At 43.4% G+C, this 25,248-nt stretch overlaps 1 protein-coding gene across 29 annotated transcripts in view; it reads right to left on the bottom strand.

The window, feature by feature from the left end:
• The window catches only part of LOC106605530 (E3 ubiquitin-protein ligase UBR5), a 46,633-nt gene that overhangs the window by 9,200 nt on the left and 12,185 nt on the right, over positions 1 to 25,248 (bottom strand). For 13 of the 29 annotated variants that reach the window (XM_045718583.1, XM_045718597.1, XM_045718584.1 and 10 more), the window contains 31 exons: positions 24,975 to 25,180; positions 24,638 to 24,747; positions 24,138 to 24,250; positions 23,664 to 23,825; positions 23,332 to 23,443; positions 23,039 to 23,193; positions 22,717 to 22,914; positions 22,191 to 22,401; positions 21,770 to 21,896; positions 21,213 to 21,460; positions 20,904 to 21,027; positions 20,518 to 20,615; positions 20,126 to 20,283; positions 19,894 to 19,985; positions 19,600 to 19,746; positions 19,338 to 19,456; positions 19,073 to 19,223; positions 18,603 to 18,741; positions 18,111 to 18,271; positions 17,647 to 17,886; positions 17,319 to 17,442; positions 17,014 to 17,125; positions 16,756 to 16,911; positions 15,084 to 15,116; positions 13,970 to 14,227; positions 13,464 to 13,735; positions 12,792 to 13,009; positions 12,415 to 12,648; positions 12,106 to 12,179; positions 1,886 to 2,058; positions 295 to 429 (listed from right to left, as the gene is read on the bottom strand). In XM_045718583.1, coding sequence (XP_045574539.1) covers positions 295 to 429; positions 1,886 to 2,058; positions 12,106 to 12,179; positions 12,415 to 12,648; positions 12,792 to 13,009; positions 13,464 to 13,735; positions 13,970 to 14,227; positions 15,084 to 15,116; positions 16,756 to 16,911; positions 17,014 to 17,125; positions 17,319 to 17,442; positions 17,647 to 17,886; positions 18,111 to 18,271; positions 18,603 to 18,741; positions 19,073 to 19,223; positions 19,338 to 19,456; positions 19,600 to 19,746; positions 19,894 to 19,985; positions 20,126 to 20,283; positions 20,518 to 20,615; positions 20,904 to 21,027; positions 21,213 to 21,460; positions 21,770 to 21,896; positions 22,191 to 22,401; positions 22,717 to 22,914; positions 23,039 to 23,193; positions 23,332 to 23,443; positions 23,664 to 23,825; positions 24,138 to 24,250; positions 24,638 to 24,747; positions 24,975 to 25,180 — 4,860 coding nt within the window. The remainder of the gene's footprint in view (positions 1 to 294; positions 430 to 1,885; positions 2,059 to 12,105; positions 12,180 to 12,414; positions 12,649 to 12,791; positions 13,010 to 13,463; positions 13,736 to 13,969; positions 14,228 to 15,083; positions 15,117 to 16,755; positions 16,912 to 17,013; positions 17,126 to 17,318; positions 17,443 to 17,646; positions 17,887 to 18,110; positions 18,272 to 18,602; positions 18,742 to 19,072; positions 19,224 to 19,337; positions 19,457 to 19,599; positions 19,747 to 19,893; positions 19,986 to 20,125; positions 20,284 to 20,517; positions 20,616 to 20,903; positions 21,028 to 21,212; positions 21,461 to 21,769; positions 21,897 to 22,190; positions 22,402 to 22,716; positions 22,915 to 23,038; positions 23,194 to 23,331; positions 23,444 to 23,663; positions 23,826 to 24,137; positions 24,251 to 24,637; positions 24,748 to 24,974; positions 25,181 to 25,248) is intronic. The other 16 variants (XM_045718602.1, XM_014201295.2, XM_045718605.1 and 13 more) reach the window with 14 other exon arrangements.

Raw genomic sequence — 25,248 nt, 5'->3', positions numbered from 1 at the left:
TGAAGACCGTGGCCCTGCACCAATAATTTGATGCATCTCTCCTTCCTCTTTTTCCTTCCATGAAGTACTAATCACTGATCTAACATGGATTGGCGTTAGCAAGCTTTCCAGATTGCATTGCTTTCACCAATCCAGTCATGTTAGACCAGTGATTCTTTCAAGAAAGCAGGGAAGGGGGGGGATGAGGAAAGGATGCATGTTGATTGAAGGGATGAGGGATAAAGGAAGGATGCATGATAAGCGTATTAGAGCAGGGCTGGTGTGTTGTCAGGGCGGGCAGTGCGTTATGTATACCTGAGAGGAGCCCATGTTAACCTCCAGGCAGCTGCGGTCCAGGGTGGCCTCGGCCAGGCCTTTGCTTGCTGTGTACGAGGACGAGTACAGGCCCTGACTAGGACGGCCAAACAGATCCTCCTTCCTTGCATTGGGCTGGGAGGTAGAAAAATGTAAAATAAGTTGCAGTGTCATATTATTGTAACAAAGTAAAAAACAGATTAGCAACGTATTGGTAGTGGTGGATTTATTGACTTCTAGACTAGATTGCACAGCTTGCTCCATAAAGGTATAAGTAGGCAAAGAAGCTCTATAGCTGTGTTTTAACATAATTACTGTCGTAACACAGGCTGTTTTGGGAGCCCGTTAGGACTTCACCTGCACATGTCACTTGAATTCCACTTTGTTATTTGAATCTCTCTTATAGGTAGTTACCAATCAAATGTTACATCAAGGTTCCGAACGTTCGATTTGCCTGCTGGGGGGCAAGGAGACCCCCAGCTCCACTAAAACCATTGACAACTAAAATCCGTTTAAGGGGTTGTTAAATAAATGTTATAACTATTTGGTTTTAATATCATCACCTCTTGAAGAGTATAGTCAGAACTACACAGTTCAGATTATTCCACATTTCGCTCTGTCAGCGTTATACAGCAAGTAACTGCATGCTTGTCATGATCGGTAAACATCAATTGAACATGTAATTTCAGATACGTGAAGGTAGACTCACAATATCTCAATATTAGCCACCATTAATTGGATAATTGAATTAGAAGTGAACTATACCTGATAAGTATGAGAGGTTTCGGTTAATTTCCCATCCTTTGTGGGCTCTGCCTGTCAAGCAGCAGAAGGGCGCATTTGCCGATGTAAGCCTATTGTTAGCTGATAATGACTTACTTTGCAAGCCACAGGTACAAACTTTGTACACTTGGCTAAACATAGTGGTAAGTAGACCTTATGTACTTTTTTCTCCAACCAACGTAGGCCTACCTAGTGAAGTTACCTAACATTAACCCTTTAACATTTTTTTGGTGTTTAATCACAATTGCTGCTAACAGACATGATTTATGGACCATGTCAAATTGGCTAGCCAATAACAGATGACATCAATATGGCTAGTTAACAAGCTAACTTTCAGGGGATAAACTAAAAGTCTATATCGTTTCATTTGCTTGGCATCTATAGAGGTGAAGACAGTAGTCCGAATGACAATTTGACAAGGACTTGCCGATGTCAAGCTCTTCCAAAAGCCTAACCTCTGATGAAGCAAGCTAAGTGAAACTTAGCTAGCTACATGCCAAATGATAGGCTACCCTGACGAATCTGAAAATACATGATCAATTGACGTTGACTGATCATGACAAGCATGCAGTTACTTGCTGTATAACTCTGATGATAGAGCTAAATGTGGAGTAATCTAAACTGTGTAGTTCTGACTATACTCTTCAGTAGGTGATGATATAAAAACCAAATAGTTAACATTTATTTTACAATCCCTTAAAAACAGCATGTAGTTGTCAATGGTTTTAGTCGAGCTGGACCGTAACGCTCTGCACTGTATTGTGACGTTTTATTGTTAACGACCAGTGCAAATGAAAAATGTGCTAACCTGCAAGAGGTGAGGCTGGTCTGCCAGGGGGATGGCCTCTGCCAGGGGGACCTCGAAGGGGTTGGGGGGGATACAGCCCAGGAAGGTCATGGAGTCAGAGCGCCGGAAGAACGGGTGGTTCTGTCCCATCTCAGCAGGGACCGAGTCATCCTCCTTATCCTGGAGCGTGGAACCTGAGAGGGAGAGAGGTCAGCACTGCTTCCCTGCATTTCTCCACACTGCAAAAGACCACTGGGAAAGACCAGCCAACAAGGAAAGACTGACCAAAAAACAACTATACATAGTTCAAATCACTACCCATCACCTACATCAGGGCTCTTCAACAGTTCCTGGAAAGCTACCGTCCTGTAGGTTCACGGCAACTGTAATCATACGCACCTGATTCTAATAATTAGCTAGTTGATCATCTGAATCAGGTTACTTAACTGGGGTTGGAGAGAAAACCGACGAGGGTAGCTCTCCGTGAACAGGTTTGGAGAGCCATGACCAACGGTGACGTGAAAAAGTATTTGCTCCCTTTCTGATTTTCTCTATTTTTGCTACTGAATGTTATCAGATCTTCAACTAAAACCTAATATTAGATAAAGGGAACCTGAGCTTACAAATAAAATAAGTAAACATTTTGGTTAACAAAGTGATGCAACACCCAATTCCCCTGTGTGAAAAAGTAATTGCCCCCTTACACTCAATAACTGGTTGTGCCACCTTTAACTGCAATCAAATGCTTTCTGTAGTTGTTAAGTCACTCACGTCACTGTGGAGGAATTTTGGCCCATTCTTGCATGCAGACCTTTTTAACTCAGCAACATTTGTGGCTTCATGAACTGCTCGTTTCAAGTCCTGCCACAATGTCGTCTCAATTGGGATTAGGTCTGGACTTTGACTAGGCCATTCAAAATTTGTTGCTTTTTAACCATTTTCATGTAGAATTGATTGTGTATTTTGGATCATTTTCTTGCTGCATGACCCAGATGCGCTTCAGCTTCAACTCAGACAGATGGCCTGACATTCTCCTGTAGAATTCTCTGATACAGAGCAGAATTCATGGTTCCTTCTATTAACCTGTTATGGCTAGGGGGCAGTGTTTTCACGGCCGGATAAAAAAACGGACCCGATTTAATCTGATTATTACTCCTGCCCAGAAACTAGAATATGCATATAATTATTAGCTTTGGATAGAAAACACTCCAAAGTTTCTAAAACTGTTTGAATGGTGTCTGTGAGTACAACAGAACTCATTTGGCAGGCCAAAACCTGAGAAGATTCCATGCAGGAAGTGCCCTGTCTGACAATTTCTTGGCCTTCTTGATTATCTCTATCCATTACAGGGGATCTCTGCTGTTACGTGACACTTCCTACGGCTCCCATGGGCTCTCAGAAGGCGGCAAAAAGCTGAATCGTGGCTTTGCAGGCTCTGGCTGAAAAAAAGTAGCGCGTTTGGATAGTGGCTGGTCACAGTACTGTGAGACTCAGGCTCGTGCCCGAGTCGACCCCATGCTTTATTTTCTTTCGTCTGTTTACCTAAACGCAGATTCCCGGTCGGAATATTATCGCTTTTTTACGAGAAAAATGGCATAAAAATTTATTTTAAACAGCGGTTGACATGCTTCGAAGTACGGTAATGGAATATTTAGAAATCTTTTGTCACGAAATGCGCCATGCTCGTGACCCTTATTTACACTTCGGACAGTGTCTTGAACGCACGAACAAAACGCCGCTATTTGGATATAATAATGGATTATTTTGAACCAAACCAACATTTGTTATTGAAGTAGCAGTCCTGGGAGTGCATTCTGACGAAGAACACCAAAGGTAATCAAACTTTTCTAATAGTAAATCTGACTTTGGTCAGGGCTAAACTTGGTGGGTGTCTAAATAGCTAGCCGTGATGGCTGGGCTATCTACTCAGAATATTGCAAAATGTGCTTTCACCGAAAAGCTATTTTAAAATCGGACACCTCGATTGCACAAAGGAGTTCTGTATCTATAATTCTTAAAATAATTGTTATGTTTTTTGTGAACGTTTATCGTGAGTAATTTAGTAAATTCACCGGAGGTTTGCGGGGGGTATGCTAGTTCTGAACGTCACATGCTAATGTAAAAAGCTGGTTTTTGATATAAATATGAACTTGATTGAACAAAACATGCATCTATTGTATAACATAATGTCCTAGGTGTGTCATCTGATGAAGATCAACAAAGGTTAGTGCTGCATTTAGCTGTGGTTTTGTTTTTTGTGACATTATATGCTAGCTTGAAAAATGGGTGTCTGATTATTTCTGGCTGGGTACTCTGCTGACATAATCTAATGTTTTGCTTTCGCTGTAAAGCCTTTTTGAAATCAGACAGTGTGGTTAGATAAAGGAGAGTCTTGTCTTTAAAATGCTGTGAAATAGTCATATGTTTGAAAAATTGAAGTTTTTGTATTTTTGAGGAATTTGTAATTCGCGCCACGCCTATCATTGGATATTGGAGCAGGTGTTCCGCTAGCGGAACGTCTAGATGTAATTAAGACAAGTCATCCGGGTCCTGAGGCAGCAAAAGCATCCCCAAACCATCACCATGCTTGACCGTTGGTAGGAGTTTCTTACTGTGGAATGCAGTGTTTGGTTTTCGCCAGACATAATGGGAAAAAAAGTTGGCTCAATTTTGCCAAAAAGCACCTGAAGAATGAATGTTCTATGGACAGATGAGTCAAAAGTATAACTTTTTGGATGACATGGGTCCCATTATGCCTGGCAAAAACCAAACATTGCATTCCACAGTAAGAACTTTAACCAATGGTCAAGCATGTTTATTTGTTATTTAACCCTTATTTTACCAGGTAAGTTGACTGAACACATTCTCATTTACAGCAACGACCTGGGGAATAGTTACAGGGGAGGGGGGTGAATGAGCCAATTGTAAGCTGGGGATGATTAGGTGACCGTGATGGTATTTGGTATTTTATTAGGATCCCCCATTAGCTGTTGCAAAAACAGCAGCTACTCTTCCTGTGGTCCACACAAAACATGAAACATAATACAGAATGACATAATACAGAAGAACATCATTAGACAAGAACAGCTCAGGGACAGAACTACATACATTTTTAAAAAGGCACACGTAGCCAACATATCAAACTAACTATCTAGGTCAAATAGGGGAGAGGCGTTTTTCTGCGAGGTGTTGCTTTATCTGCGTTTTAAAACCAGGTGTGCTGTTTATTTGAGCAATATGAGATGGAAAGAAGTTCCATGCAATAAGGGCTCTATATAATACTGTACGTTTTCTTGAATTTGGGCACTATGAAAAGACCCCTGGTGGCATGTCTGGTGGGGTATGTGTGTGCGCATCAGAGCTGTGTGTAAATTGACTACGCAAACAATTTGGGATTTTCAACATGGTTCTTATGAAAAGAAATGATGCAGTCAGCCTCTCCTCAACTCTTAGCCAAGAGAGACTGGCATGCATAGTATTTATATATCAGCCATCTGACTCCATTTAAGAGCAAAATGTGCCACTCTGTTCTGGAACAGCTGCAGCTTAACTAGGTCTTTCCTTGCATCACAGGACCACACGACTGGACAATAATCAAGATTAGACAAAACTAGAGCCTGCAGAACTTGATTTTTGGAGTGTGGTGTCAAAAATGCAGAGCATCTCTATTACGGCTAGACCTCCCCACATCTTTGCAACCATTGAATCGATACGTTTTGACCATGACAGTTTACAATCTCATGTAACGCCAAGTAATTTAGTCTCCTCAATTTGTTCAACAACCACACCATTCATTACCAGATTCAACTGAGGTATAGCACTTAAGGAATGATTTGTACCAAATACAATGCTCTTAGTTTTAGAGATGTTAAGGACCAGTTTATTACTGGCCACCCATTCCAAAACAGACTGCAACTCTTTGTTAAGGGTTTCAGTGACTTCATTAGCTGTGGTTGCTGATGTGTATATGGTTGAATCATCAGCATACATGGACACATATCTTTGTTTAATGCCAGTGGCAGGTAATTGATAAAAATAGAAAAGAGTAGAGGGCCTAGAGAGCTGCCCTGTGGTACACCACATGTTTGACAGACGCTTCCATTAAAGAACACCCTTTGAGTTCTATTAGATAGATTGCTCTGAATCCACAATATGACAGAGGTTGAAAAGCCATAGCACTTAAGTTTTTCAACAGGTTATGGTCAATAATATCAAAGGCTACACTGAAATCTAATAGTACAGCTCCCACAATCTTCTTATCAGTTTCTTTCAACCAAGCATCAGTGCAGTACACGTTGAGTGCCCTTCTCTAGAAGCATGCTGAAAGTCTGTTAATTTGTTTACAGCGAAATAGCATTTTATTTGGTCAAACACAATTTTTTCCAAGTTTGCTAAGAGCTGGCAGCAAGCTTATAGGTCTGCTGTTAGAACCAGTAAAGGCCGCTTCACCACTCTTGGGTAGCGTAAGTACTTTGGCTTCCCTCCAGGCCTGAGGACAAAGATTATCCTCTAGGCTCAGATTTAAAATATGACTATAGCCACTCCTACCATCCTCAGTAGCTTTCCATCTAAGTTGTCAATGCCAGGAGGTTTGTCATTAAGGATCATTAAAAAAAAAAATCATTCCACCTCTCCCAAACTAACTTTACAAAATTCAAAACTGCACTGCTTTTCTTTCATCATTTGTTTTTTTTATGCATGAATATAATTGCTCACTGTTTGACGTGGGCACTTCCTGCCTAAGTTTGCCCATTTTGCCAAAAATGATTGGCAACATCAAATGGTTTTGTGATGAATAAGCCATCTGATTCGATGAAAGATGGAGTCGAATGTCTTTCTGACCATAATTAAAATTTAAAAGTACTCCAAAGTTTTCCCATCATTCTTTATATCATTGAGCTTGGCTTCATAATAAAGTTTATTTTTGTTGAGTTCAGTCACAATTTCTCAATTTGCAGTAAGTAAGCCAGTCAGATGTACAGTTAGACTTATTAGCCACTCCTTTTGCCCCATCTCTTTCAAACAGTTTTTCAATACCTCAATTCTTAGAGCCTTAACAGTTCTAACAGTCAGTTTCTTAACAGGTGCATGTTTATCAATAATTGGAAGCAGCAATATAATAAATTCATCAAGTGCAGCATCTGGATGCGCCTCATTAATCACATCAGACCAACAAATATTTTTAACATCCTCCACATAAGAATCACAGGAAAATCTTTTGTATGATCTCTTACACACTATTTTAGGCCCAGCTGTTGGAGCTTTGGCTTTCCTGGATATAGCCACAATATTGTGATCACTGCATCCAATGGGTACAGATATAGCTTTAGAACAAAGTTCTACAGCATTAGTAAAAATGTGAATGATACATGTGGATGATTGTGTTCCTGTAGTGTTTGTAAACACCCTGGTAGGTTGATTAATAACCTGAACCAGATTACAGGCACTGGTTACAATAAGAAGCTTCCTCTTGAGCAGGCAGCTTGATGAAAACCAGTCAATATTCAGGCCCCCAAGAAAGTAGACCTCTGTTTACATCACATACACTATCAAGCATTTCACACATAATATTTAGATTAGAGGTATACCAATTAAAAATCGGCATGGCCAATTAATTAGGGCCGATTTCAAGTTTTCATTAAAAAAAAAAATCTAAAAAAAAAAATATATATAAAAGAAAAAAGAAAAAATGATTATTTTTTGTTTTTTCCGGTAAATCCGCATTTATGGACGCCGATTACATTGTAGTCCACGAGGAGACTGTGGCAGGCTGACCACCTGTTACGTGAGTGCAGCATGAAGCCAAGGTAAGTTGCTAGCTAGCATTAACCTTATCTTATAAAAACAAAACAATCAATCTTAACAAGCACTAGTTAACTACACATGGTTGACAATATTACTAGTTTAACTAGCTTGTCCTGCGTTGCAAATAATCGATCCGGTGCCAGTTAATTTATCATCGAATCACAGCCTACTTCGCCAAACAGGTGATGATTTAACAAGCGCATTTGCGAAAAAAAGAACTGTTGTTGCACCAATGTACCTAACCATAAACATCATTGACCATATTAATGACCTGAGGCTCGTTTTTCTGTGTGTTATTATAATTAAGTCTATGGTTTGATAGAGCAGTCTGAGCGGTGGTAGGCAGCAGCAGGCTCATAAGCATTCATTCAAACAGCACTTTCCTGTGTTTGCCAGCAGCTCTTCGCAATGCTTGAAGCACAGCGCAGTTCATGACTTCAAGCCTATCAACTCCCGAGGTTAGGCTGGCAATACTATAGTGCCTATAAGAACATCCAATAGTCAAAGGTATATGAAATACAAATGGTATAGAGAGAAATAGTCCTATAATAACAAGAACCTAAAACTTCTTAACTGGGAATATTGAAGACTCATGTTAAAAGGAACCACCAGCTTTCATATGTTCTCATGTTCTGAGCAAGGAACTTAAACATTAGCTTTTTTACATGGCACATATTGCACTTTTACTTTCTTCTCCAACACTGTTTTTGCATTATTTAAACCAAATTGAACATGTTTCATTTATTTGACACTAAATTGATTTTTATTTATGTATTATATTATATCATGTCTACATGAAAATGGCAAAAAAGCAACACATTTTAAGTTTTGGAATGGTCTAGTCCAGTGGTTCCCAAACTTTTTATAGTCCCGTACCCCTTCAAACATTCAACCTCCAGCTGCGTACCCCCTCTAGCACCAGGGTCAGGGCACTCAAATGTTTTTTTGCCATCATTGCCACACACACACACACTATACAATACATTGATTAAACATAAGAGTCAGTTTGTCACTTCCCACTAGCCGGGTTGCGACAGAGCTCTTATAGGACCAGGGCACAAATCATTTCTCTTTATTTAACCATCTTACGTATAAAACCTTATTCATTAAAAACTGTGACTAACTCACCACAGGTTAATGAGAAGTGTGTGCTTGAAAGGATGCACATAACTCTGACTCTCTCCAATACAATCCAACATTGCAGTCTTAAATCATCTTCCACACTGTGCCTGTATTTAGTTTAAGCTAGTGAGGGCCGAGAATCCACTCTCACAGAGGTACATGGTTGCAAAGGGCATCAGTGTCTTAACAGCGCGATTTGCCAAGGCAAGAAACTGAGCGCAGCCCTATTCAGTGACTTCTGATTAAATTACATTTTCACAGAATCGCTTGTTGCAATTTCGATGAGGTTCTCTTGTTCAGATATCGGTAAGTGGACTGGAGGCAGGGCATGAAAGGGATAACGAATCCAGTTGTTTGAGTCGTCCATTTCGGGAAAGTACTTGCGTAATTGGGCACCCAGCTCACTCAGGTGATTCACTATATCACATTTGACATTTTCCGTAAGCTTGAGTTCATTTGCACACAAAAAAACCTCATACAATGATGGAAAGACCTGTGTGTTGTCCTTGTTAATGCAGACAGAAGAGAGCTCGAACTTCTAAATCATAGCCTCAATTTTGTCCAGCACATTGAATATACGTAGTTGTGGCGAGTCCCTGTAATCCTAGATTCAGATCATTCAGGCAAGAAAAAAACATTACCCAGATATGACGAATTTCTAACACAACTGGCATCATGCAAGCGGTCAGACAAGTGAAAATTATGGTCAGTAAATAAAACTTTAAGCTCGTCTCTAAATTCCAAAAAAACGTGTCAATACTTTCCCCCTTGATAACCAGCGCACTTCTGTATGTTGTAAAAGCGTTACATGGTCACTGCCCATATCATTTCATAATGCAGAAAATACACGAGTTCAGGGGCCTTGCTTTAACAAAGTTAACCATTTTCACTGTAGTGTCCAAAACATATTTCAAGCATTCAGGCATTCCCTTGGTAGCAAGAGCCTCTTGGTGGATGCTGCAGTGTACCCAAGTGGCGTCTGGAGCAACTGCTTCGCCCGCACATTACCACTCCACTATGTCTCCCTGTCATGGATTTTGCGTCATCTGTACAGATACCAACACATCTTGACCACCAAAGTCCATTTGATGTCAAAAAGTTGTCCAGTACCTTAAAAATATCCTCTCATGTTGTCCTGGTTTCCAGTAGTTTGCAGAAGAGGATGTCTTCCTTAACTGACCCCCCATAAACGTAACGGACATATACCAGGAGCTGAGCCAGGCCCGCCACGCCTGTTGACTCATCCAGCTGTAACGCATATAATTCACTGGCTTGTATACGAAGGAGTAATTGTTTCAAAACATCTCCTGCCATGTCACTGATGCGTCGTGAAAAAGTGTTTGATGAAGATATTGTCTGTATAGTTTTTTTTAGGCCTTTTCCCCCAGCATTGTCCCAGCCAGCAGCAGGAATAATTAAGTCCTCCACAATAGTATGGGGTTTGCAGTAGCTCACCATATAAGACGCTTCTAGCACCTTCTTATTAATGGTATATGTTGATTTTATACATGTCTTACTACTCGAAAGTCGTCTTTATTCTCGCTCAAAAAAAAATTGGCTTAGTTTTCAAATTGCCATGTTTCATTTCTAAATGTCTGCGCAAGAGAAGGTTTCCTGCGAGAGAGTAATGGTTAATGTGATTGGATGTTAATTATTTGACTAGCGGAACACAAGATCGCCTAGCGGAACACAAGTACGCCATACGGGTAGGCAATGAAGACTACCCCATGGCAAGGCACTACAAGTCCTTACACCATGGCAACCCTGCCTCCCTACAAGCTATGGGTACTGATCATGTTCTGGCCTCTATTAGAAAAGGGGACCGTCTTAAACAGTTAAACCAAAGGGAAAGTTATTGGATTTACAAACTACAGGCCACTAAATACCCGGGTTTAAATGAAGATATGGATTTCTCACCCTACCTGTAGGGTTGTGATGGGTCCATTTGCTGTCATCTAGTGGACATTTTGCTCAATTGCCCTCAGCTATGTTTAGACTCTTGTTGTTCATGTTTTGCTGTGTTCTAGTGTACTATGGAATATATTGCTTTCTTATTCTTGACACTTCTCCCAGCCATATTTAAGGTTAGAACTACCTTTCTAAGTGTTCTGATACTTCTAGCTTGGAGTTAAATTTTTATGATAACATAGCTACAGTATTTCACTTTAAAGTGAGTATAGTATTGCTTACTAGGCATGTCCAATCAATTTTAACCACTCCCTCTTCAAATTAGGGTTAATTGGAAAAGCTGTTAAAAAGAGAACATTGTATTATTTCTTTGTACTCCCTGACGAAGGCCAAGCAGCCGAAACGCGTCGGATTTTTTAAAACATTGTTTCTATTGAACATGCCATACTAATAAAGATAATTTAATCAATTATATGAAGAGTGCCTTGGTCCTCCTTTCCTTTTAATATAAAATATACTGTTTGAAAATGTGAAGAATTTATATATTTTTTGGTGTGAAATCACTTTTATTTGGCGTACCCCTGATGGCATTGCACATACTCCAGTTTGGGAATACATGGTATAGTCAATGTCCAGACCTAATCCCAATTGAGTTGTTGCGGCAGGACTTGAAACGAGCAGTGCATGCTTTAAAACCCACAAATGTAACTGAGTTAATAAAGCAGTTCTGCATGGAAGAGTGTGACAAAATTCCTCCACAGCGACGTGAGAGACTGATCAACAACTACAGGAAGTGTTTGTTTGGAGTCATTTCAGTGAATGGTGGCACAACTAGTTATTGAGTGTAAGGGGGCACTTACTTTTTCACACAAGGGCATTGGGTTTTCCATAACTTTTTGTTTATAAAATAAGTATGTAATTGTGTTATTTGTTTACTCAGGTACCCTTTATCTAATATTAGATTTTGGTTGAAGATCTGACAACATTCAGTATCAAAAATATGCAAAAGCAGAGAAAATTAGAAAAGGGGCAAATACTTTTTCACAACACTGTATATTCACTAACAGTGACTAAAGGTGGCTGATTGAGCTAACAGTTTAAGTGTCGTTTGTCAGATTTAAGTGACTCAAAATGGGCAAAAGTGTTTGTCTAATCTTAACTATACCGTTGAGAGCTGCCCTCTACTTTTTGCCTCGTTTCTACCCAACTGTCTTTCTTCTGGCTTGTCTCCCTTCCAATACCAGAAAACAACCCAACAGTGCTCCATATAGCAATGGACTAGTAACTCACTCTTAAAACGGCTTTCAATCAAACTGAGATGAAAAATAATAGGTTAAGACACCTGTATGATAACACTTCAAATAGAACATACAAATATCAAAGCATATCATTCATAATTTGAATACTTTGATTGGTGTCCTCGTCATTCTCATGTTCAGAATCTTCATTGTCCAGTCCCAGTTCCAGAATCTCTCGGCTCCTGTGGGGTAAACGAATAGAGTTAAATCACACGCGGGTCATTGACATACGGGTCATTTTCTAATGTGAGTCAGTGGCTCCTTCTCAATTAGGCTTTCCTTGATTCCTCATGTCCTTCTCAAAAAGCATTGCAGAAGAAGCCAAGGTCAGAGGTGAGGAACCATGGAGGAATGGAGAAAAGACAGTAGAGAAAGAGTCAGTGTAAACATGTCCATCTATTCCAGGGGAGTCAGTACCTCTTGCGGTCCATCTGTGTTGTGTCCAGAGTTGTCTGCTGGTTCATGGCTTTGATCCAGTAGATGAGGGCCTGGAAGACGTAGGCCACGTGTTTGAGAGAACACACATCCAGCACAGGCAGAACGTCAGAGTGCTCGTCATTATGGGAACGCATCAGAGACAGGGCGTAGTTCAGGAAGTCTCCCCGCGCTGACATCATCCCCTGACGCACTGTCAGCAGAGTGGCCGCACGTCTGGGAGGAAGAAACACACGTCAGCACAGATAGTGACTTGAAATATAATCCATAAACAATTGCAAACTAGTGGGGGCCTATGAAACACTGCTGATTGCCAATTAAGCATTCGATTCTCCTATTTTGGGTTATACTTATTTTACCCAGACCTGCGTCCTTCCAAGGTGCGGAGGCTGGCTTCCTCGCGGGCAGTCATGCGCTCCCTGCGGGCAGAGTGCTGCGAGGCGTGGAGGGGGTGGGATGGGTGTCCGGGGTCGCCTGCTGAGGACAGGGCCGAGCCGTAACGCAGCTGAGCCTCTGTAGAGTCCATGATGGACACCATCCAGTTCCACGTAGGGATCAGCTTCTCCTCAACAAAGTTCTGGTGGTTTAACCCACAGAGAAGGTTGTTTCAGTCACGTCAATAACACTTGTGTAGTGTTAAAGTCAAAATGTGCATCTCATCAAAACAGTTTGATTCAATTTATTCAGGAAGGTGTCTGTATTGCTTCTTATCCCATAGGTACAACAGAATAATTACCCTATAAAATACTTCCAGAAACACTTTGACACTAACATGTGACCATTGGAAGGTAACATAAATAAAGGTTTTTAAAAAATTGCATTAACTAGGCAAGTCAGTTAAGAACAAATTCTTATTTTCAATGACGGCCTAGGAACAGTGGGTTAACTGCCTTGTTCAGGGGCAGAACAACAGATTTTTACCTTGTCAGCTCGGGGATTCGATCTTGCAACCTTTCGGTTACTAGTCCAACGCTCTAACCACTAGGCTACCTGCCGCCCCGCAATGTGATCTGTGTGTGGGTCTGTGTCACCTGCAGGTTGACAGCGTCCTGGTAGGTGAGTTTGACTGCAGCAGGGTACTGGGAGTAGACCAGGTGGTTGTACTTGGGGATGAGGCTCATCAGGTCAGAGATCTGTCTGATGACGATGCTGTAGGCCCGGGCTAAACTGGAGGCTGACGTCAGGTAGCTGGATGAGTTGGAGGCCTCCAGAGCTGCAGCCGCAGCGGCCGCGCTGGTGCTGATGGCGCTGCTGCGCCGCAGGTTGGACGGGTCGATGTAGATCAGACCTGTGGAGCTCGCTGCTGGGCAGAGACATGAGCGTCAGCACAGACAGACCTCACCAACATAGTACCCAGCAGAACATGACACCAAAAAACATCCCACTGACTCAGTCCAATATGCTCTTGCGATAGAATGACAAAGGATATTTTAAATCATTGCAAGACTGTCCTAAATGCAGTCCATCTTGGATGTGTCAATATGAGAGTGCTGGTGCGTACGGCCTAGATTGTGCATGTAGTAGTATTAGTACTGACCAGCAGGGGTGGAGGAGCTGGAGGGGGCGCTGCCCGTGGCTCTCTGGCTGGGGGTGTTGCGTACGGCCCACTGCATGGAGCGTGGCGCCTGGGCAGCACTGTTGACGTGCGAGGCGGTGGTGGTCCTCTCCAAGGGCTCGTCCAATAGGAAGGTCTCCTGGTCCACGTCGTCGCTCTGGCTGCTGCTGCTGTCCGAGTCGCTCGAGTCGTTGGACTGGGAGTCGTCCTCTGAAAAGAAGGCAGGGACACTGCTGGCACCTTGGAGGAGAGGGATGGGAAGAGGAAGGGGGACAGGAGGAGAGGAGGGATGGGGAAATAGAGGAAGAGGAGATAGAGGATGGGGAAACAGAGGAGAGATGAGTTTGAGCAGCTGCTCACCTTGCCAGGTAGCAGGAGTGCAGGTTAGTGTTCCACACCACCACAAGACCAGATATCACCACTGATAGCTAGCTACCATGCTACATTAAGAGGCTCAACTCAGCTCAAACAACGCTGCTTCTTGTTCAAATTAGGCTAAAGTACCAGTTACACCAGGGCGCAGTTTTTTCGAAAGTTCTGATTTCGCCTATAGGATAGGAATAACAGCATAGAAATAGAATGAAGAGAACAGACTAATCATTGACTTTAATGGGGACTCTTGTTTTATTCATTCTGTTTCCAGCTATGCATTTAATCCAATCTGATGAGCTAAATCCAGATCGATCACAGGCATAGGTTCCATCATAGGTTTTTATTTCTATTGTTTGTCTTATTTTTGAGTGATCTTAGTGTCTGAGGGGAAAAGACACCATAATTATAAATATTTCCTGCCATTTCAAAAGCAATTGCAACCACAAACAAAGAATGAAAGGCAAAATGGAGATGGACACCAGGGAGGAACCCCACACCAGTTAGCAAGACTAAAGATAGTGATTAGTTTGTTATTCAAGGGGAAACGCCAACAAGACAGTTAGACTTGGGAGTAAGACATTATTAGTTGATGAGAACCATGGTGATGTGTAAGGATGGAGGAGGGCAATGCTGTGAGAACTCCTTAGGATAAGCTATGTGTGCACCTCAAAAATGTCACTCTATCCCTGACATATTATGCATTGTAGTAAAAAACAGCCCATACCAACACTTTGAAAAGCCAGGGACATTCTACTTCCTGCAAATGAAATACATTGAGTATTGAGTAATGATACTCATGGAGTAATAAGCCCTAGTAGTAGACTAGTTTGTCTGCAGTCTTAAGCCATGTTGTCAACAGTGGTAAGAACAATGTATCAAAAGGGCCTCTTCCCTTTTACTGGCTGGTGTGACGACCAGTCAAGACTGGTGATAATGTGACAGAAAAATACATTTGTTAGCCTGAACAGCAACTGAATATTAAAGAGGGTGGTGAGGCAGAAAGCGATTTCCATTTAGCAGTCTCTAGAACCCAGGTAGGATCGTTAACCTGTCTGGGCTAGGGGGCAGTATTTTCACGGCCGGATAAAAAAACGTACCAGATTTAAAAACTGGTTACTACTCTTGCCCAGAAACGAGAATATGCATATAATTAGTAGATTTGGATAGAAAACACTTTAAAGTTTCTAAAACTGTTTGAATGGTGTCTGAGTATAACAGAACTCATATGGCAGGCCAAAACCTGAGAAGATTCCATACAGGAAGTGCCCTGTCTGACAATTTGTTGTCCTTCTGTTGCATCTCTATCGAAAATACAGCATCTGTGCTGTAACGTGACACTTTCTAAGGCTTCCATTGGCTCTCTAAAGCCGCCAGAAAGTGGAATGGGATGTCTGCTGTCTCTGGGCAAAGTATAGGACAAGAGTTTGTAAGTGGTCAGCCTGGGGAGAGTGAGACTGAGATGCGCGGTCACGAGACTTATCAATTTTTTTTCTTTCAATCTTTGAATGAATACAACGTTGCCCGGTTGGAATATTATCGCTAAGTCCTGGGAGTGCATTCTGACGAAGAACAGCAAAGGTAATCCAATTTTTCTAATAGTAATTCTGAGTTTAATGAGCCCCAAACTTGGTGGATGTCAAATTAGCTAGCCTGTGATGGCCGAGCTATGTACTCAGAATATTGCAAAATGTGCTTTCGCCGAAAAGCTATTTTAAAATCTGACATAGCGTTTGCATAAAGGAGTTCTGTATCTATAATTCTTAAAATAATGATGTTTTTTTGTGAACGTTTATCATGAGTAATTTAGTAAATTCACCGGAAGTGTTCGGTGGGTATGCTAGTTCTGAACATCACATGCTAATGTAAAAAGCTGTTTTTTGATAAAAATATGAACTTGATTGAACAAAACATGCATGTATTGTATAACATAATGTCCTAGGAGTGTCATCTGATGAAGATCAAAGGTTAGTGCTGCATTTAGCTGTGGTTTTGGTTTTTGTGACATATATGCTTGCTTTGAAAATGGCTGTGTGATTATTTTTGGCAGGGTACTCTCCTGACATAATCTAATGTTTTGCTTTCGCTGTAAAGCCTTTTTGAAATCGGACAGTGTGGTTAGATTAATGAGAGTCTTGTCTTTAAAATGGTGTAAAATAGTCATATGTTTGAGAAATTGAAGTTATAGCATTTTTGAGGTATTTGTATTTCGCACCACGTGATTCGACTGGCTGTTGACTAGGGTGCCTAGCCCAGAGAGGTTAAATGAGGTCATTTAGACGGGTGGCTGGCCAGTGGCCACATTACAGAAGAAAATTACCCAGGAATTTCAATTCAACTAAAATGACGAGGACTTAATCTAAAATGTGAAAACAAAAGAATGGTGTGAATTATAATACCTGCTTCGGAGCCGGCAGTTGCTGCGGTGACAACACTCCTCCGACCGCTGGCATTGTCCTGGTTGCTATGGTTACTCTCGCTGTCACTCTCCGTCTCCGCGGCAGCCAGCAGATCCAACTCCATGTCGCTTCCTAGAGAGGAAAGGACATCACCCTCTTCAACCGCCATCATCATCATCGTTAATCATTTGTAGAAAGATTGTAAAATTCTACCACATTAGTGGTAGAAAAAAGATGGAGTCCAGCCTAAGTTCTCACCATCCTCATCATGTTCATCATGCTGTCCCTCTGCCTCAGCGTTCTCCTCTCCCTGTTCCTCCTGGTCTTCATGGTGATCCTCCTCCCCGGCAACGCCCTCGACAACCTCTACCTGCCACAGACAGAGGTAGACAGCTGGGAATCAGTACAGAGAAAGCACATGACAATCAAGTGTTGGGCTCAATTCCATTTCAATTCAGTCTATTTCAGAAGTAAACTGAAATTCCAATTAAACTGACAGCAACCCTGATTTCACGCCGCCCCCCCCCCAAGTGATATGTTCCTTTTCTAGTGAGACTCTTCACCTCTTCAACGTCAGCAGACACAATGTCATCCTGCTCCTCGTCTCTCCCTCTGACCGGCTGGGACTGGCTGCTGCGGCGAGGCTGGGGGTTCCTGATGATGTAGGACGATGCAGTCTGACTAGAACTGACACATACAGGCAAACAAAACCATTTGAGTTAACAATGCCAATGTTTAAATCCAAGCCACTTTAAACCAATTTATACATGGCAGAAGTGTTTCCCAAGATATATTTTCCCCAGAGGAAGGTCACAAAGACCTCCAAATCAACAGAGCTGGGGAACACGGTCTGCATGTCGGTCTGTGCGAACACAGAGTAAAACCACTCACTTGCTGGACTGGTCTGGGGAGGGTCTCGGTGGCAAGGGTTCCACAGAGAAGAGTTCCTCGCTGCCCTGCACGGCGTCGATGCTGGTGCTGGCCAGGGTGAAGGGGGCGGTGGGCCGGGCGATGCCCATCCTCACAGGCACGATGAGAGACTCCGCCACGTTGCACAGCTCCTCCACCGCATAGGGCAGCAGGGCCTGGAACACACGCCTGCACTTCCCAATGGGCTGGGGGATGAAGTTACTGGAAGAAACAACGAGAAAGGAGATTAGATGTAAACAACTGGAAGTATCAAATCAGTCCTTGCTGCTATGTTTATATTCACCTAGGAGTGGGGAGCAGTACAAGACAAATACAATCTGTTTAAATCTACAAAAGAACTAGTCCAGTCCTTTAAAACCAGCTAGACTAAAGGACTAGCCTGTACAACAGGAAAATGGAGATCAATCTGGATTTGGCAGTCATACTTTTTCTTTTTGGACGAGGCCATCTCGACGCTGAGGATGACAAACACCCTGGCCACGGAGCGCAGGAACCTCCTGGTGACGACGATGGCCTCCTCTCTCCGGCCAGGAGTGTACTTGTTCTGCAGCTCCTTCACCAAGGTCCCCAGCAGGGTGTCAATAAACTACAGGAGACAACAGAGAAGATCCAGAGACAGTTACCTAACGCACACGGACCACCTTCAAGGTTTACTCCACATAGTTAGAACACCTAGAGGGGTAATGTTGCACTTGCCACATAGATAGGAGGTGGTGTACCCTCTGGGCAAGTTTCTCTGGCCCAAATTAAATTCTCAAAAAAAAATAGGTGGAGTCCAGGACTAGGCTTAATCTGTGTGAGAATCCGACCCAGAGAGAGGACTTGCAACAGAAGATGGGTGGTGCGTCCTGGAGGTGTTACAACTGTGGTTGACTGACTCCAGAAGCTCTGAGTAATTTAAGGGGGGTTAGACTGACCCGACTTACTGTAATGTCAGGGGCACACTTGACAATGAGGCAGTGTGTGAAGCAGTCCAGGCGGATGGTGCCACTCTGCTGGTTCAGGTACACCTGCTCCTCTGGAAGGAGATGGGCGATACGGCTGCTGGCACTCAGCCTAGAACGCACAACACAACCAGGAAGCCAGAGTTATAAATGTGACACTGCTAAGAGGACTCGTACCTGGTAAAACAGCTGCTCATCCGATATGGTACATTTCCTGAAGAATATGTGCGTGCTTGCTTCAGCTGTCTAAAATAGTTAAGGTAATGGAAGTATAGATTGGACAAAGAAAGGTTGGAGGGATGGACAGACAGTGGTTGGAGGGATGGACAGAAAGAGGTTGGAGGGATGGCGGGATAAAAAGGAAGAGGTTGGGGGGGATGGACAGAGAGAGGTTTGAGAGGTGACACTGAGCTGGTGAAGGCAGGCAGGGCTAGAGAACTCACGGGTCTTTATTCTCCTGGGATCCGAACATTATCATGGACTTGAGAGCATTCCAGTCCTGCAGCACCCTCTCCAGGGCCAGCTGGGCGAAGCGTGGAGGTTCCAGGTCATGGTCCGGCATGTCAGAGTCTGACACACAGGGAGGACAACAAACTATTAGAATAGAGAATTGATGCGAATGAAAATAAACATTGAGCCATCATGCTAGACTTTCAGTGTTGCTTGAAGTGAAACCAGGCCTGGCAACATTAGTAAACCTCCACCCACCTTCTGCATTGGCAGCCTTGCGGTTCCTGTCCTCTCTGATGCGAGGGGGCCGGTACTGGCAGTGCTCCACACTCTGCCTAGCAACAGTCTGCACCAGGAACAGAAGGATATGCTCCCCCCTGTTGGCCAGCCAGAGAGGAAAGGAAAAACACGTTACTAAAGCCCCAGATTGAATGAAGAGATCCAACATTGGATTTAAAAACAATATGTGTTAACAACGAACACAAAACACGGCCTACAGTCAGTCGTTGTGTGTGTTTACCGGCTGTTTGGACTGGTGACCAGGTTAGTGGTGGTGAGCAGTCTGTACAGCAGGTCCAGGCGAGCAGCTTTCTGTCCAGCAATCAGCGTCTTACACTTACACTTCTCCCAGCAGTCACAGTAAGCAGTGGGAGAGGTCCTCTTGAGTCTGGGGAGAAAGACATTAACATTTACATTAAAGGCCTGGTGCAAATCATCTGTATCAGATTCAGTGATGCATTACATTACAACAGTATAAAACCAGGACGTAAGTAATAAAATCCACTAACACCAGGATGGCGAGTGAAGTACATACTTGCAGTCGTGTCCTTTGTGACACACCCTGGCGCACTCAGTGCAGCAGCAGAGAGACTCCAACAGGCCGCAGGTCCGGCACTCAAAGATATCCTAGATGGGACAGAGAGAGTAAATGGTCAGCAAAGATTCCCATCTGTGAAAAGGCAAACCAGTGTGAACGGCTGACTCATTTGTTGTGCGTGTTGCATTGTCCTCCCAAGTGACCCACTTGGTGTGTGTGTGTCCCTCACCTGGTTGATGTGTTCAGCTCCTGTCCAGGTGAAGCTGCAGGTGTCGTTGCAGCAGAGGACGTAGAGAGGAGAGTCGTCAGGGTTGGTCCCCGAGGGACAAATCATCTCCATGAACGCAGAGTCTGCATCCACCTTCTCAGTCATGCCGGGTTCTCCCACTACACAACAGGTTTTGCAACGGAATATTAAAATCTGGATTTTGGTAGTATCTCCCCATTTTTTGTATTTATTCTGCTCTCCTTAAACACAGCACATATATAAATCCCTTCGTGTATAAATGAATGACTTCAGATGTCTTTACATCAGCTTGTCAGCGTTTATATCCATTAGTAGCACTGCCAAAGTCTCCTCTTTCTCAACCAAAGACATGAACGGTGTAGTGAGTGACGTACCCTTGGCCATTTTCTGCGCAGCCTCCAGAACAGTAATGGCAGCTGGGTAAGCTCTCCCGCTGACTGCCAGCATGAATGGGGTCATTCCACGGGCATCCCTGTCAAACACACAGAGTTTAGAACAGCAACAGAAAGGGGGGAGGGGGTCAAACAAGAGAAAGCATCTTTTGAGCTTGAGAGCAATAGTTTAGTTCAGTATTTTAATGAAACAAGGCATTACTGTGTTATAAAATTAAAAAGGCTTGCCCAGACCCACTGGCCTTGTCTCTCAATCTCATCAAAATCTCCCCTTCAAATCACACCTGCCTCTATCATAGACAAAAGAAGAACGGAACTCTCCTTCCATTTTTTAAAGAAAGAAGAAAAAAACAACAATGAGTCTTTACTTGGCGGAGAGCAGCTCGCGGAGGTGTGGCCGGAGAACCATGCTGTCACACATCAGTTTGAGGATGAGGTGGGCGTTGGCCTTGCGGTCTTTAGACTCCACCACCGAAGGCTCGGAGGAGGGGCCTGGGGCAGGAGGAGAAACAGGGATGGAGCAGGTCATTAGAGACATTGGGGAGAGTGCGGGAGGTGTTCTAAACAGAGAATTGGGTGACATTTAGTACCACACAGACTAGGTACTTGACCTGGTATAGTAGCTAGCTAGGTGTGGTTGTATGTTGAGGAATGCGTTATCTAGATAGGTATCTGACCTGGTATAGTGGAGGTGCTGGGGCCCTGGCTGGTCCCTGTAGAAGCTGTGGTGAGAGATCCCACTGCAGGGGCCAGGATGAAGTCTATGTCACCATCTGGGTCCATGGGAGGGGGGTCAGGCACCCAGCTGGGAGGAGCGATGGGTGGGGACACAGGGTCCTGGTGATCACTGGAGGAGGGGCCAGACTCGTGACGGCCAAGCCCCGCAGCTCTCAGAGAGCGCCTCATCATCTCCCTCAGACGCAGCCTGCACCAGACAGAACACACTTAACAGGTTACATGAGTGGTGGAAAGACACAATGGGACTGACATGTAGACATAAATGGGCACCAAGATAGTGTTCTTGGTCTCAAGTGTCTTAAATGGCATCCTGACAGGAATTCTGATTTTCTAATTGGATAAAAGCCAATAGGCTCAGTAAAATTATTTCACTTATTGTGCATTACGGAACAATCAGTTAATCCAGTTCTTTAGTGTTTTTCATCATGAATATGTACCCTGAAAGAAAATAGTTAACTTAAAAAACAGTACACTTAGATTTGTATAAGTTAGTTACCCTCTGCTGCTGGAAGAGCCGGTCCTGTTTCCAGAGCTGTTGCTAGACACCACAGAGATAGCGTTGGCTATGGCCTCCACTGCTGACAGTCTCTCTGCAAATGTATTCCTCTCAGACCGTTCAGCTTCTGGAAAGCACCAGCCCAACAGTTACCACACATATACAGACACAGGGAGGCAGAGAATGGTGATATAATGGAAGTCAAACAGGAGACGGGAAAGATAAGAGGATGGCTCAAAACTGACACTGCGTCTTTGGAGACTTCAGGAGTCTCGACGCTGGTGTAACCTCACAGAACGTTCAGATTGGAATATATTGTGTAGAACAGATATGATTGTGTTTCAGGTAGAACTCCATTTGTTTGACTTAGCAAGGTTTCATCTCGCTGTATACACCACCCAGCACTCTAGCCGTGGTTTACCTTCCTCCTCCTTGGTCTCCTTGTTGCTGACGGGGAAGCAGACGGAGACGCAGGCGTGGAGGATGTTGCGGTTGCCGTCGCAGCGGTGGCCCAGGAAGGAGTGGAGGACGTGGGGACTCTGCTCCAGGAGTACAGCCTGCTCCAGGTTCACCAGGTACTGACGACAGGCCTCAAAGTCACAACGCAGCACGTGCTGCATTAACGTCTGCTTCTGGAAACACAAGTTGAAGAATGTTATTTAATGCGCATCATCACAGCGTATCAATACACTTTACAGCGAGAATAAAAACATGCAAAATACAAAAAGCATTTAGTCATCAAAAGAATACAATAAGGGACGGTTCCTTGGGTTAAAAACAGTATTTTACTTGGTTAAAAAGCACTTTCAATGTAAATCCTATATTGAGCATGTTTTTGTCTAGAAGTAAGGTCAATCTAGGAAAACCTGCAAAAGTTATGAGCCTCCCAGTAACAAATTGACCATCAACTAAATAATTCCCATTGAACTATAAATAATTTTGCTAACTTCCACAGCCAATATGATAATAGCAGCTTTCTTCTTGATGGTTGAGTTGGTGGGGAGGTTGGCCAGGGAGTGCACCCCCATGCCCAGGCTGGCGATGGGCGGCAGGTCCAACCACTCAGGGTCTCGGATCCCGCCCATACAGTCTTTGGCCATTGGGTAAATTGTGCCGTTTCCATCCCGAAGGATGACTGGAGAGTCCTGGAAATAAAATCAAAATGTGCTTAGAAAATGGGGAAATTGTTGGATATGCAATTGCCCACACAACCTTCTCGCAATACATGACTATATTAGAAAATGTTGTATTGAGTAGTGTAGTGCTGACCTGTCCTGCGGTGAAGATTGCTACGTTGCGTTCACTCTGCCCCAGGAAGGCCAGGTTACTGGTGGGGAAGTTATTCTCCTGCTCTGCTTTGCCTGTGGCCAGGTCAAAGATACAGTACCTCACCCAGTTACCAGTCTTCAGCACTGCGTGGACTCCTGAAGGGGCAGACAACACAGCAAGTCAGAAATACACATAGAATTCATTAATTTCCACACTTAAAACACAAATACATTATCGGCATTCGGCACCAACATGAATTACTACATTGTATTGTTATGCAGATGTATTCTTACCTTTGGAGTCAACATTCACAGCCAGAATCTCAGCCTTCTCTGGGATGCAGAGTTTTTTAGGTGTACGCTGGAAGCAATCTGGAACTTTAGGAGTTCCACCAGTTTTCACCACCTGTTGATTAAACGAGAGGGGCACCAGTTTTTAGACAAACATTTATTCAACAGATCTAATACAACAATGACAGATACTTTTATTGTAAAATTGTGCTTAGATTCATTAAATAATTGCACTAACATTAAACCATCACTGAAATAACACATTTGTATGGGAGTAATAACTACGCTATAATGTTATAAGTATGTGAGTGTAAGTGAGCGTCCAGTAGTCGTACCTGTAACTCATCTATTCTGAGCAGCCTACAGTCCTGCAGCAGTGAGGAGGGGTCAGAGTCAGTGATGGGAGCTGGAGCACTAGGTAGACTCGGCTGTGTGCTCACACTGCTTGATGTCCCTGGAAACTTCACAGCTACATACGCACCGTCCACTTTCAGCACCTGAAGTTAAAAGATGGAGCTGTTGCAAATAGGGCCGTCGTGAAGACACCAAAATAACACAACGGACAAACAATCCACAGGATACAAAACATGATACTACCGCTTTGAGTTCTGCTCTTAGGCATTTCATTAAATGTAAATGAAAACAGAAATATAAAATTACTCTGAAAAATATAGACTATAAAGGTTCAAGAAATAACTATCAAATATGTGATAAAACTAAATATTTTTGTGTTAATAAAAACAAAGGTGTCTATCCCCCAGCCTGCCAGAGTGTGTTAGGGTCTGATCCCTTCCTGTAGCCACACCCACCTTTCCCACAGGGACGTTTTTAACATCCTCCACAAACACCACTTCCCGAAGAGGCCACTGCTCCTCGTTCACCTTCTCCTCCTCTTTGGGAGCCGGGGTTGAGCGTCTTCGTTCTGTAAGGGCAGACGACACGTTAGGATATTTATACAACAGCAGACCAGACCTGGGTTAACAAACATGTAAAATACTTGAGGTGTGCTTGATTTAGCTTGTCCGCTGTGCAAGATGGGCAGGGTTTGCACTTTTAGCACTCATCTATTGGGGTTCCATTGTACCAGGCAAGCTAAAAAAGTATTTAACCCATGTCTTGTAAGCCGATATGGCAGATTCCATTATCAGATACAACAACTTGAGACAAAACAAACAAGAGACACAATATATATATAAATACAAATAAAAAGAGACCTGCAATTGCCACACCATCCATTTCAAAGGCAAATGAGTCATGACAATATTAGAGCAAGACAGAGGTTAGTATAGTAGCTAGTAATGTGACGTACTGTAGGGCAGCGAGGCACTGCTAGCGATGGAGGAGGTGTCACTGCAGGTGGAGGCCGGGGAAGGAGGGGGCCCCATCTCAGTCTTTACCAACTCCGGCTTGCTCTCCGTTCTAAGGAGAGAATGGGTAGGACTGAGTTCATGAGTGTTGGAGACGAGGGCCATTGATTTACATTTGTAGTGGCTTAAAAAAGGGAACAGCTGGACCCAATTCACTCCATACCCCTTCCCGTTGGGCCTAACTCTGATATTTGCAAATCTGCAAACATAGAAGGGTTAGGGCAAAAGGAAAGGGAGCGAATTGAGACCAGCTGCTCTCTGAAATGGAAGCTAACTCACTTGATCTCCTGGGTCTTGGTGGTCTTGTCCATGTTCTTGAGGCTCTCTGGTGATCGCAGCTGGAACCTGCAGCTGTCGTTCATGTTCCAGACAGACTCAAGGAGCAGTCCCACCTTGGGGATCCCAGCGTTGACAGAAAAGGCAACGGCACCGGCGTGGTAGAGGGGGTTATTCCTCAGGCACACCTGGAGAGAGGACACAAACACCTGTTCACATTCGTTCAAAAGCAGTGTACGAGTGTACGCAACAGACATCCAACCGGATTCACAGGTGC

This window comes from Salmo salar, chromosome ssa05, assembly GCF_905237065.1.
Source record: "Salmo salar chromosome ssa05, Ssal_v3.1, whole genome shotgun sequence".
Lineage (NCBI taxonomy): Eukaryota > Metazoa > Chordata > Actinopteri > Salmoniformes > Salmonidae > Salmo > Salmo salar.
Note: the sequence above shows the minus strand (reverse complement) of the source record. Positions and strands in the feature narration are given on the sequence as shown.